At 43.8% G+C, this 13,527-nt stretch overlaps 1 protein-coding gene across 2 annotated transcripts in view; it reads right to left on the minus strand.

Annotated features, from left to right (window-relative positions):
- Window positions 1-100: 100 nt before the first annotated feature.
- Window positions 101-13,527, minus strand: part of Fax (failed axon connections) — a 29,442-nt gene continuing 16,015 nt past the window's right edge. The window contains exons 2-4 of one of the 2 annotated variants that reach the window (XM_071788918.1): window positions 4,427-4,765; window positions 3,465-3,617; window positions 101-3,001 (exon numbers count right to left, since the gene is read on the minus strand). In XM_071788918.1, coding sequence (XP_071645019.1) covers window positions 2,645-3,001; window positions 3,465-3,617; window positions 4,427-4,765 — 849 coding nt within the window. In that variant the 3' untranslated portion in view covers window positions 101-2,644. The remainder of the gene's footprint in view (window positions 3,002-3,464; window positions 3,618-4,426; window positions 4,766-13,527) is intronic. The other variant, XM_071788919.1, reaches the window with a different exon arrangement.

Below are 13,527 nucleotides of genomic sequence, written 5' to 3' on the forward strand. Positions count from 1 at the left end.
TTTGCAGCAAATGCATATTATAGTGTTTCCTAAGTGTGGTCTGATGGTCTGAAGAGATTTGGACAGCAGATCGCAATAAACGTCGACAGATTACGTAAAGTTCGCTTCATATTTATAAACACATTTTATTTGTTCGTATGTATATCGTTAATAAATGGTGATATAATAATGACAATGAAATGTATAGCGCCGAGCATAAAACGAGCAGTCATATTATAATAATTATTAATATTCCTCTTATAATAATCTTACTGTATTGAGTGGGCCTACCTACTGTGCTTGCAACGTTATGGTCTCTCTTGTCCAAATGTTTCTTCCATTCTCTAATTTATATTATTTACTCGCACGTAATAATCCATAATAATATGTAACCACAGGTGAAAACATATGCGCCGTCCTAAGTATAAACAGCATCATCCACTAATCTTTTTTTCATCATTTTTTCTTTACGTGATCATATATATATATATATATATATATATATATATATAGATGTATGTATATATATATATATATAATCGTTATCAATAATATAGTAAGCTACTTAAATGTAATATATCTCGTGTCTTCTCGTGGAATATGTTCAGCTGCCGTAGAAAAACTACGCAGCCGCTACGCAGTTCGTAGAAAAAACTTCAATTCCCGTTATACATCAAATTGTCGATTTTCGATGCGTGAAAGACACTTTGTATTACGCAAGGTAATTTTTTTTTCCTTAACACGTCCGAAAAATCGTATATCAATAAAATACGTGTGGGCAGCACAGCGTTTTGAGTACCAAGGGAAAAGAGATCAAAACATTACCTGTGCCTCTTCGCTAAAAGAAAGAAAGAAAGAGGGTATAAGAAGGGGGGAAAAAACGCAAGAGCTTGGAGGGAGCAAGGAATGGGTGGATAAGGGGACGAAATATTACGACTCTGCTATACACGAATGGCATCTTCATCGCGTATCTAAGTCCGACTGCATTCGCGCGCGCGTCTACATATATACTATAATATACAAATAATAGGTAATAATATGTGCCGTCCATCTCGCTTATCGCGGTTCCTTACCCATTTGTCTAAAAAGTGATCGTAAAAGGCTGCAAATCGTATAGTCCGTACGAAATATAGGAATGAGTGTCGTCGTTAAAAGTAAAATTTGATTGCACGCGCTTCGAGATGATGCTGAAATGCAAACGGGGATTTACGGCCAGACGGAAGAGCGGATCGAACCACTTTTCCGTACGGCCTGCTCAACTCCATTTGCATTCTACATTAGGCTGTCTGAGGACGTCCGTTGCTAAGCTGGTCAATTGGCGTGACTCGACTCTCGATTCGATTGTTGAAAGAACGCGAGAGAGAGAGAGAGAGAGAGAAGTAATTCAGTCAATCGATGACCCAACATTACGTTTTCGCGGATGGACATCGGATTACCTTCCTCCTATCATTATTATACGGTTAGTATTAATATTATTATTGTTGTCACATTCTCTTATTAATATTATTGTTACGTTAACATTAGCGTTATCATTAGTGTTATCGTAATAAAAAAATCTCGGATCGCGTCGATGAACCGGCTATGGGACGCAACGGTGCTTCCTCAGATGGTTTCAATAGACATGCAATCTCTCTCTCAATGATATACGTCGTAAAAAATCTCTCGTCATACAAAATCTTTTAGAAACGTCATTTAACACGATATGAAAGCGAAAGTAAAAACGCGCGATACACGTGTGAACGTATTAAAAAAAAAGGAAATTAACGTGAACTAAATTAAAAAGAAGATTGCGTTACGTTGCGCGCAGGACGCAAGGTAACTTATGCACAGCAAGGATCATTTGAGAGAAGCGAAGTAGGAGACGCCTTAGAAGGCGGGGATCGGTATGCCCGTTCGCGCGACTCTACCCCCTCGCTTCTTCTTCTCTTCCTCTCCTCCCGTAACTACTTCTATCTTATAGCGTTAACGCTATATTGCATTTGGCCACTGTCGACAAAGACCCCAGCTGCGTCAGACTATTGCAGTTCGTATATTGCAATCCTACGTTTCTAATGACTTATGAGATAGCCCCGTTTTTTTGTTTTTTTTTTTCTTTCGTTTGTCCTTAGCAGAGCAGAGAAAGGGCGTGTGTGGGTTAGAGAATAGTCGTTCCGGTCGTGTGTGTTTCGAGTGTGTCAATGTGAAGTAACGCGTGATGCGCATTGAACGTATATAAACGAAGTATTAACATTATACATGAGTCTATTAATATCTATACGTATAAGTAGAGAGCTCTAGTCCCAAACCTCATCTCTTTCTTTTTTGCTTTCTCTCTTACGCACACGTACACACGTACACACTCTCTCTGCCTTTCTCTCTCTCCCTTTCGTTCTTTCTCTCCCCCTTTCTCTCCAGCACACAATCTCTCACTTCCGGCAACTCCCTTCCCTCGTCATCGTTCTGTACGTGCTTTCTACATCGTCCTCGTCTCCGTCGTCGTTCGCATTCACGCAACCACGCTCACGCACGCACGCACGCACACACACACACACACACACTTTTACCGCCAACTATCCCTCTCTCTCTTTATCTCTATCTTTATTCATTTGCCAATACACCTTCGCGACTCTTCGCCTCTTTAAATCCTTGAAACAACTTATTACTTCCCTTTACAACGAGAGACCGCTTATTTGCCGTCCTTCTCTTTTTCTTTGTTCTCGTCAACTTCCTTGTCCTTCTCGACTTCCTTCTCCTCCTTGTCCGCCTTCTCCTTGTCGCCCTCTTTCTCCTCCTTGGACTCTTTGGACTCCTTCGCCTCCTCCTTGCCCTCCTTCTCCTCCTGCTTCTCGGGCTTCGGCAGATGCGTATTCATGTCCAGGCTGGAGCAGATCTCGTCCCAATCCGGGAAACATCGTTCTTTAACGCGCGAGCAATGCCCGACCAAGTTGGGACAGTTCTCGACCATGTAGTCTCGCAGGCTGTACGGCGTGTCTTTGTCGATGTACAGGATTTGAGCGAGATGCGCGAATGCTACCACGTCCATCTGCACAAACCCAAACAGATCGCCACCGAGAGATCAGTTACACAGATTGCTGAAATTGTAGCTCATAATCTATATCTTCTATCAATCTTTTGCGCGGTAGAACTTTCAATATTAAATAAGATATTTTTATCTAATTGTTTTCTTCAAATTCAATTAATTAAAACCAATTAATTTTTACTCGACTGGGAAATCGAAAACCATCAAAGTTCGAGCCAACAATTGCTATTTACTCAGTCCAATATTTGTGAGATAATTGAAAACAAAGCGACTACCACGAGAGCACCGTTTTGCCACGAGCGGCACTGGTTTTCACCGATATTACCTCCGGCATCAGATTACATGTAACTGAAACTATTATTTACACAGCGAACCAAATATCACGCTGGAACGTACCACCGTGATACGTGACGTAAGAACTCTTGACCGCCGTAGGCAACATGTTAACGGATTTAACGACACTTACGGTAGTCGGCTCGTCCCCGAAGAAGAAGGGCTTGTCGGCGAGCGTGTCCGAGAGCACCTTGAGATCAGTACAGCCGAATTGGGACACTTCCTCCGGACTGTGCACACCCATTCCCTGAGCCTTCACTTTCCTCGCGCCCTGCAACCAATCCAACTACCATCTCACTACAAATGGTCACGATATTTTGTTCTACGATTGCGCTTCCTCGTCGCGATACTACCTCTAGTTAGCACATTCATAGCACATTTATGGCCGCAAGTGGCAATTTGTGCACTCTAAGCGAATACTATGAATGATTCTGGAGATAGCATGAAGTAAACATTGTGATAACGTGTAAGTAGCGAAACTTGGTCGAAGTACAATTCAGACGAAAATAATGTTTTTAGAAATCAGACGGATATCCAACAAGTTTTGCGTCGTTCTAAACTTGCATTTCACATTTATCCTTATATTCCATATTATTAATATCTAGGCGGAAACCTCGACCAGGACTCAACTAAGGCAGCTTTAAAGTGATTGCTGGATGAGACTGGCTGTGCGAGAGGCATATTTTTGAAAATACTGGCAAAAATTGTGCAATGACAAAACTACAGTCAGTATTTATACGAATGCAAACTAGCATTAAAATGTGAGTGGTACATGCACAGCTAATCGAGAAAACGCGAACATACGAAATCGTGCGGTCTCGACGAAATGAATGAGAGAAAAAGTCGAGGGGGGAAAATTATTTTCGCATACAGCATGACCTTAGTTTTTAATAATGGTGGAAATAATGTGGAATATAATTATGGAAATATGCAAATAAGTCGTACACGAAAATACGTATATAGGTGCGAATAAATTATTACGGCTGAATGGATCGGAAATTGTGAAATGTGAATTGTCATTCAGTGATTTCTAACGTCCAAGTTGTATGCTAGGTCACACCGAGATCACAAGGCGAACGACAAAGCGAAGCTTACCTTGCGTCCGAACGTGAGCTTGAAGAAGAAGTTCAGAATGGCGTTCGGGATACGCGATCCCAGGGCGAGCTGCAGATTGACCTTGTAGCCCTTCAGCACCTGATCCAGGTTCTTCGTGCGCCAGCACGCGACAACCCAGACGAGGTGGTTCTCGATCATCGATATCATGGCGTGGGAGACGCCTCGCTGCTCGGACGTGAGACCGGCGTCCAGGTCCTTGCCGAATTTCTGGCTCAGTTCCCGCAGGATGATGGTGCTGTCCGCGATCTCCTCGCCGTTCAGCTCGACGAACGGCAGCTGGCCTTTCTTGGAGCGGAACTTCATCTTGTGGTCAACATTCTGGAAACAACCGAATAAGACTCAGTTTTTTGCCAAAAAAACGACGATATAATAATAAAATAAATTGCAACATAATATACGATAAAATTACATTTGCGATTCCAATGACTAAATATCAAAAACGTAATCCCTAGAATACTGATGCAACAACTTTGTGCGAGATCCAACGTAAAATAAAAACATATTTCGACGCATCGTGTTTATATTCGTTTGTGCAGCTTGTTTCTATTGTGAATCGCAATAACGCGCGAAATTCCTTTTAACTTGAACAATTCGGGATAAAATTGCGGTGATATTTTTTTTTCTCTTGAACCGGAGCCTAGAATAAAATCGTCCCGGATCGATCGGCAATATTTGTGCTTGTTATACCGTATTGTAAAGCGGAATGTTGTGAAACGCTCTGCCGCGATTCTTCCGTAATAAATAATAACGCTGCATCGAGACGAACAGGCATACCCACACTCTCGCGAGGCACATGCTCTATTTATAGACGTACGTAGCGCGTTAAACGCATAAGTGGGATATCGTGGCTTTCACAGGTGAATCAGCTTATTACATGTAATCTGCGAACGTTTCACGCGTTGATATACGGGGTGTCTCGGAATCATCGCTTGACCGACAAAAATTCATTGAATTTTAAGTATTTCTTTCTTCACGATAACTTAACGTATTTCTAGCGTTATATACGACACGAATTTTTTATTATTAATATTCAATTAGTTTTGAATAAAGTTTCTATTAAGATAACTTAGCTCCTCCTAGAAGTTATTAAGTGAGGAACGAGATCTCGTGTCGAGATACATATGATTAAAATTCAATTTGTTGAAAGTGCTCCCTCGACGAGAAACAGTTTCTTAATTTGTTAATAAATTCTCGTCGGCATAAAGTCGATTTTAAATTCATTACTCCGCTATTTTATTGGGAAGCAGACTGCGACGTTCGAGAGGACGAATTTAAACTTGAATTTCATTACACAATTTAAGATACAGCGTATATAAAAATAAAACAGATTTATCCCAATGTTCCAAATATTACTGTCTCTTCTTGCTAATTAGAGAAAGATCAGATCTAAATGCTATTTGTAACAGATACACTTTTTCCACGCAATGTAGTCATGATAATATAATATAAATTAACATTAATTAAATGTCGTTTTATCATCAGATTAGGACAAGTGTCGTTAAACCTGCTGAGTAAGATTTTTGCGTGACATTGTACCTGAACGGAGCGTGTCTTCTCGCTCGCACGATTTGCCATGTGGATCAAGTGCCTCGCGCTCGTAAAATACCGAGGGTTAGCGCCTTCAAAGTCAAGCCGAGAGAGAAGCGGATTCGCCGCGGTGTACGATAACGCGTCTCGCCCCCGAAAAAACCGGCTCGCCGGCACGCCGAAATGGAAATGAAACGGAAGAGCAAATCGCACGGAAGTTCGTACAGGCGAGAGGAAAAACGGGGGGGGAGGGGAAGAGAGGATTAAGAGACGCGTGCGAGTGCGGCGTGAGAAGTATGCGCGCGGAAGAGCGACGAGGCCCCGACGAGACGAGGAGGCTCGGAAGAGCGAGCTCGAAGCGCGAACAAAAGGGGCACGGACGCGCGCCGGGGGCCAATTACCGAGCCGAGGCCGGGTGCACGGGGGGAAAAAAAAAGAAAGAAAGGAAAAAAAAAAGAGGAGAGGAAAAACGAGAGGAGGACCGCGATGCTGCGTGAAATTTCAGCCGCGCTTGGAGAAAGCGGCTGAAATTTACGCGCCGCACCACACGCGGATCCGCAACGCGGGTCCGTCGACACGAGGAGGAGGAGTAGGCGGCCGACGTTGTACGTAGCCGGAGATCCATTGCTCCAGTTTTAACCCCTTCAGTCGGGCACACGGCGGCGAGATCGATGAGGGCTGGTTATACAGCCCGCGCATAATACGCGCGTTTGTCAGCTGTACGGGGGTCGGCCGAATGCCTCGCGTATATATAAGCTGCCCGAATGAGTCATCCGTTTGCCGAGCCTCTCGTTCCCTCGATTGTGATCGATATCTTCTGCTTTTTTCCCTTCACCCCTTCCCAATTTTTGTTGATTATTGACTCTCGACATCTACGCGCGAGCGAGAATAACGTAGCAAAAAAATCTGTTGCGTGATCTTTTTGAGATCATTTAACTTTTGCGAGGGAAGAAAATATGAAATCGGCGCTATTTTCACAGCTCTTGTTCTCGTTACTCAGCCGAGCAATTTTCAATTTTTAATCCGCAATCCGTCGACAACGAAAAGTATAGTCGCAGGGCGGGGTTTTACACCGAACGTTGCCCCGCGCAAAGCACGCCCTCATTCCGGCAGATTTGCGTCTCTATTACATCACGTTTATTATTTATCCGTTACACGTTTGATTCCAATATGATAACGATAATAGCGAAGGCGGGGTCGCGGGGGCACTGAACGCCCATTGCCCTCGATATAAAATGCGCCGGCATCCCTATTACGTCATGTTGTTATTTATTGGAAATTCTCACGTTTTTCGAGAGAACGGCAGAATCGATCAATTCCGGTTGGTAATGACGACAGGGGACGAGAGAATTCCGCAATATCTCTTCTCGATATAATATATATACGGAGCATCTCCCTGCTATATCGTATATTTGTGGGAATTTCTTACTGCCCTTACTGAAATTTTTACGGCATGTGCAATTACCTGTTATTTCAATATTATATTTGTTTATTATTAAGTGGAATTTTCTTAACTTTTTCCGCAATATCTATTATACTCTTCGCGATATAATACACGGGGGTATCCCCGCTATATCGTATATTTGTAGGAATTTCTTACTGCCCTTACTGAAATTTTTATGGCGTGTGCAATTACCTGTTATTTCAATATTATATTTGTTTATTATTAAGTGGAATTTTCTTAACTTTTTCCGCAATATCTATTATACTCTTCGCGATATAATACACGGGGGTATCCCCGCTATATCGTATATTTGTGGGAATTTCTTACTGCCCTTACTGAAATTTTTACGGCATGTGCAATTACCTATTATTTCAATATTATATTTGTTTATTATTATTAAGTGGAATTTTCTTAACTTTTTCCGCAATATCTACTCTTCGCGATATAATACACGGGGGCATCCCTGTTATATCGTATTTATGGAAATTTCTTACAATTCTTATTCAAATTTTGTATGGCATTCTCAAAGCGCAATTACGTGTTATTTCAATATTATTGATTTATTATTATTGAGTGGAATCTTTTCTATTATTCTTTTATTAATAACGAAGATCCTCTAACAAAGCTTAAAATAATCAAAGATCTTATCGCGATCTCCGATAATTTCCGAAGAGGGAGTTTAGTTGGTCCCACCCTACGCGTAATCTATTGAAATCTTTTACGAGGGAGCACCCTCCGGCATCTCCGTTCTCGGTACAACCGAAACAGCGTTACATCTCGATACGTACAATCTTCGTCGTCGATTCCGATTCATGAGAACGATAACGAGAAGAGCGAATCCACGGGGCGGGGTCGTCTGAAACACTCGCTCGCGTTCGTCGCCTCGGCGCTCGCTCGCGCGCGCACACGCGGAGGAGCCGAAAGAAGTGGACGAAGGGTGGCTAGTCGGATCGGTGCAGGCGCAAGGGAGGAGCGCGCGAGCGGAGGACGATGAACTCGCGCGCGGCGCGGCGCGGCGCGGCGGCAGGCAGCTTCCGTCGCCTGGCAACGTCCCCACTTGGCCTCCCCCCTCCGCCGGGCGCAGCGTCAACACATTGGCACACACACATGCGTGCATACACACACGTGCCGCACACATACACACAATTTACCCATGTGCACGCTCGCCGCATCGTACGCGCGCGCACGTGTGCATATACATGCCTAACATGCCTCATATATACATTACACCGCGTACTCGTATGGATGATTTTCTCTTTCTCTCTCTCTCTCTCTCTCTCTCTCTTTCGCTCTTTCTTGTCCGCGTCATCGTAGTCACCCTCGTTGATCGCAGTCGTGGCCGCCGTCGTCGTTTGCGCTGATATTGATCGCGCCGTGGATGGTGCCGTGAACCGCCGCCGACGCCGACGCCGCCGCGGCCGACGTCGCCGACGCCGTTTGCGCGCGGCGACGTAAGGGCACACGCACGCATCGCGCCGAAAAACCAGTCTCGATCGCGAAACGGGGCAACAGTTCTCCCGATGAGGGGGAGACGAAGGAGAAAGACAGAGAAAGAGACAGTAGGAGAGACGGGAACGCGGACCTGTCTCTGTATTGGGGCACAGATGCGTCCCAGGGTCAAAGTTCGGGATGTTATCGATTAGACTGGACCGTTTACGTTAGGTCCAGGTAGAACGAGGGCGGCCGAACTGGCGTATTTATCGATCGCCTTTTGATTATATTCTATTTAGAGCAGAGGCCACGGCTCCCTTTAAGCTTTCTCGGTAAATGCGGAGCATGAAAGTGTGATATTAGAGATCCGGGCGAATCGCGAGCGGATTCCATTTTGAAGACAGACGATCAATCAGATTATACGCGAGATACAATTTTTCAACACGCGTCATTTTTACTCGTCTCACAGCAAACATAAAAAACCTGCGCGAGATGCGCATTTAAGGAACACACGGTCTATTGCTATGTAAAGCAAATTGCACAAAGAACAAATCTTATTGATCACAACATAATCTAAGCAATTATGGTTTTAAGAAGAAAAAACGATGTATAAATATACATTTGTAATTTCAATAATACATATTCATATAATATATTTCTTTTATAATCTTAAGTCATCAAAACTCCACGATCCTTTTTAATATCCTTTAATGAGAATTTCGGGAAGAGCATCGTAAAGAGAAATTTCCACATTTGAGATCTCCGAATACGCCCGAGAGAAGCTGCGAATCAGCTTGGTCCGCGCCACGCGACAACGCGCCGCATCGCGCGCAATCTCTGCATACGTCCGATCCCTCATTCATCCTAATGGACCAGAAGCGTACTGTTTCCACGCCGTTACGTCGTTCGACGCGACGTTCCAACGCGACGGATTGTCGCCCGGAAGATTTGCATGTGTATACGCCACGAACGTGCGTCGCGTGGCACAGTATAATTGGCTGCTTATCGCCTGTATGCCCATACAGCGCGCGGGCACACGCGCAAAATACGCGATTTCGCGCGAGACACGCGCGATGCATCGATTCGCATCGCGCTGCCACGCGAGAACGCCAACCAACCCATCGGCGTGGTTTCGACATCGAATTCTTGGCCTCCTCCTCGCGAGGCGCGCGAAAGAAAATTCCTCTCGTCTCTTCTTCCTTTCGTCGCGTCGCGCACGCCGCGCACCCGTCCACTCGACTCCAATTCTTTTGTCGTTAACTTTAAAGAGTTAAACTAAACTCGACGATTGGCTCGTCGAACGGGCGATATATCGACGGCAAAAGGAAGAAACGAAAGGAAGTCGCGACCAGATCGAATTTAACAATTGACGGGAAATTGATTGCCAATTTTGGGAAAACACGTTACGTTTCGATACGGCGATCGTGACGAGAGAGAAAAGTCCCGTCCCGTGATTTCGTTTAAAAATCGTTCGCATTCGTCAAAAGTGTGACGTTTCTAAGTTATTATAGTAATAAAGGGATTTAACACGTTCGCCGTTCGTGCATCGCGAGCGACATGTAACGCCGCGCGCGGTATGTCGCGCGTGACGCACGAACGTCGAAATGTGTTGAGGCACTTTTAACTGACGGCGCTGGAGATAAAAAAGAATGAGAGACGAGTTAAACACGCATATAGTATCGCTCGGCGTGTCGTAGTATCGCGTCGCTTGGATCAAGTAGATTGCTAGCTCAGCTAACTTTACCAGATAATCCCTCTTGGCTTCATCTCGCCCACTGTGTATTCAAAGCGTTAGACAGCGAACGTAAATTAGCCTCGCGCGAGCGCTCGTATGAAAAATTCCTTCCTTCTTACGACGAATTATCTGTTCTTATAAACGGACGTCTTAAAAATAACATCCGTCTTTCTTTTGTATCTTTTTTAAGTCTATTTAGTCTATGCTAGATAAGCAACCCTTTCCAGCGACAAATAACGATGTCCGGCGTTGCGCATATTTCAAGTTAATCGTATATTTGAAGTCAATCGAATTAATAATTAAAATAACATGTATCTTTAATTAGAAATAAAAATAATATATTCTTATCGAGCAAAAATCGGAAACTTTTTATCGCAGCTTTTTCGGACTTTTTTTTTGTCTCTTAAAAATCGTAAAAATAGGCGAATTAATTGTCCGATAATACGATATGCGGCAACGTTGGATGCAAATTGGTAAATTGCAAAATGGTAAATTGTGGGATCGAAATAGGAAAGATCGAATATCTCAATCGGACGCCGAACGGTCGCGCGCGCGTGCGATCAATAGCCGCCGCGACGAATGCGAAGTTGCACTCTTGTTTCAGTAATCAGTCAAATTGGGAGAAACGCCACGCCTTGCATTCACGGACGGTGAATTATCTCGACATTTAACCCGTTGTTTCCTCGAGCGTGACACCGTAAAGTCGCACAATGGGGCCCGTTCACGTCGCGTAAACTATCTTACGAAACACGATAACCGACGTCGATATCCTTCCGTGCAACAAATAGCTCCGGGTAACTCGTCCGAGGCCGAGGAGAACTTCTCAACGCTGCACTGTCCAGTTTCGAAAACGGAATTGTGGTATAACAGAAAGAAATTTATGTTGTTTTTCCATTTTTTTGCGAAGCAAATGGTATAACTGTATAATTTTTAAACACGCGAGTAAAGAAATAATCTATCAATAAACTACAGATTAGCGATGTGTGATCAATTATAAAACAGTTAAGTCTTTTCAAAAAGATTTCGATATTAAAATTTCAAACAATATATCTGTTTCTAAATAATTCCAAGTGTATTGATTCTCTTTTTATATCAATTTTAAAAAAAGGATCTAATCTTGCTGCTATTTAAAAATCACAAATAATTATCTTCAGTTAATCGTGATGCAATTAAACTCGTATGCCACAAATGCACATCTTATCACGTCTTCGCATATAATCCGAAAGATTCCTATATATATTTCAGATAACTTTGCAGATATATTTACTGTACAACATTCGTGTCGCGCCTTTCGCGATGACATTTTTCCGTCATTTAATTAAATCGTAGGCAGATAAGAATTCTAAAGAGTTCGACTACTCCGCGCAACAATCTACGAAGTGATATGCAAATCGATTTATTGCACCATCGATTTATTGCCTCTTCATTATGACACGGTTGTCGGCGTCGTTACGAGTAATTGCGATTGCGGCACCGCGGTGGTATATCATCAATAAAACGAACCGAGCGAAGGTAGAGATAAAGAGACAGAGACAAAGAGAGAGAGAGAGAAAAAAAAAGTTTGTTTTGCGTGAGGGAGGAAAAAAGGGGAACCGCGAGAAAAACGCGAGACAGAGAACATTCGGGGGACGTGCGGCAGATTGGCGAGCATCGTCTATTTTTCTATGGAGTGCAATGAACCCCCGCGTCCGCCACGCCATGCCATCCCGCCGGGCCCGCCGCGGACGGAATGAATTTCTCGCGGTCGAGGAATGTCAAGCGGAGAGACCGCGGGAGAGAGGGAGAGAAAGATGAAAGAGAAACGGACCGCGAAGAGTCGAAGTAAGTTTCCCCTTCTCCCCCTCCCCCTTTCTGCCCTTTGCGCCGCGGCGTCGATAAGATAAGCCGTAATGAGGTTCAATTGGAAGATTAATTAATTAAAACCCACGGCGAAGGAGTTAAATTGGACGATATTGCGGACGGTATGTAGGCACGCCGCGCTGCTGCTGTTGCTGCTGCCGCTGCTGTTACTGGACCGGCGAACGACCGGCGACGACGGGAGCGAGAACGCGTACCCCGGGCGTGGATACGAGAGATGGGCGGCCGCGCGCGCGAGAGATGGAGGCGAGGAGAGAGAAAAAGAGAGACGAGGGCGCGCGCGAGGGATTTACAGCTGCCGGGATACGGAGACCCGTAATTATGTTGCGGCCGGCCTCGCCGGCGCGCGTTGACGAACGCGAGGCGTTTTCTCGGCAGCGTCAAGTCCCGCGACTCCGGAACGTTTCGTTACACGACACTTCCTCGGCTTCTACTTCGATGCTCCGAACACGTTTAACGCTTTATATTCTCGTGACTCTGACGTTGGCCAGGTATACACTCCGCAGCGCAGAACGGAGTTTGTTGAACGGTATTAATTAATCTAAATTTTCTGACAGATCGCGTGAACGCGCGATATTTTCCTCGCTGGCGTCAATTTACGATTGAAAAAATATTATACTCGTTTGTAGAAGGAAATATTGCTGGTATCATAATAATCCCATGTGTCCATTTATAAAAATTATTTCCAGATACATTTTAAATCAGATTTTTATTAAACCTCGATATAATTACACTCCTCTATTATTTTCAAATTTAAACAGAATTTATTTTAAAGGTATGATTTTTGCAAATTAACGTGATACCGTTTATAAAATTTCATTATTTTCGATCGTAAGTTTACTTTGTGTTAAATTTAAAAAAAAAGTGGAATTAACGAAGAAATTTATAGCGCGTAAAAAATTTGCGAGTTAATCGAATCCTAGCCAAAGACTCGAGCTATAAATTCTTGCTGTCGGAATTACCGGAGGAAGTGTCTAATCGTACTCTCAATAAGGTTATACGATTCTTAGAAGATTAATAAATTATATCACCGAGGCTCGTTTAACGCCTCCGTAAGAATCTTCGTCGATATTTTTTTTCTTAGAA

Source organism: Temnothorax longispinosus, chromosome 9 (assembly GCF_030848805.1).
Source record: "Temnothorax longispinosus isolate EJ_2023e chromosome 9, Tlon_JGU_v1, whole genome shotgun sequence".
Classification (NCBI taxonomy): domain Eukaryota; kingdom Metazoa; phylum Arthropoda; class Insecta; order Hymenoptera; family Formicidae; genus Temnothorax; species Temnothorax longispinosus.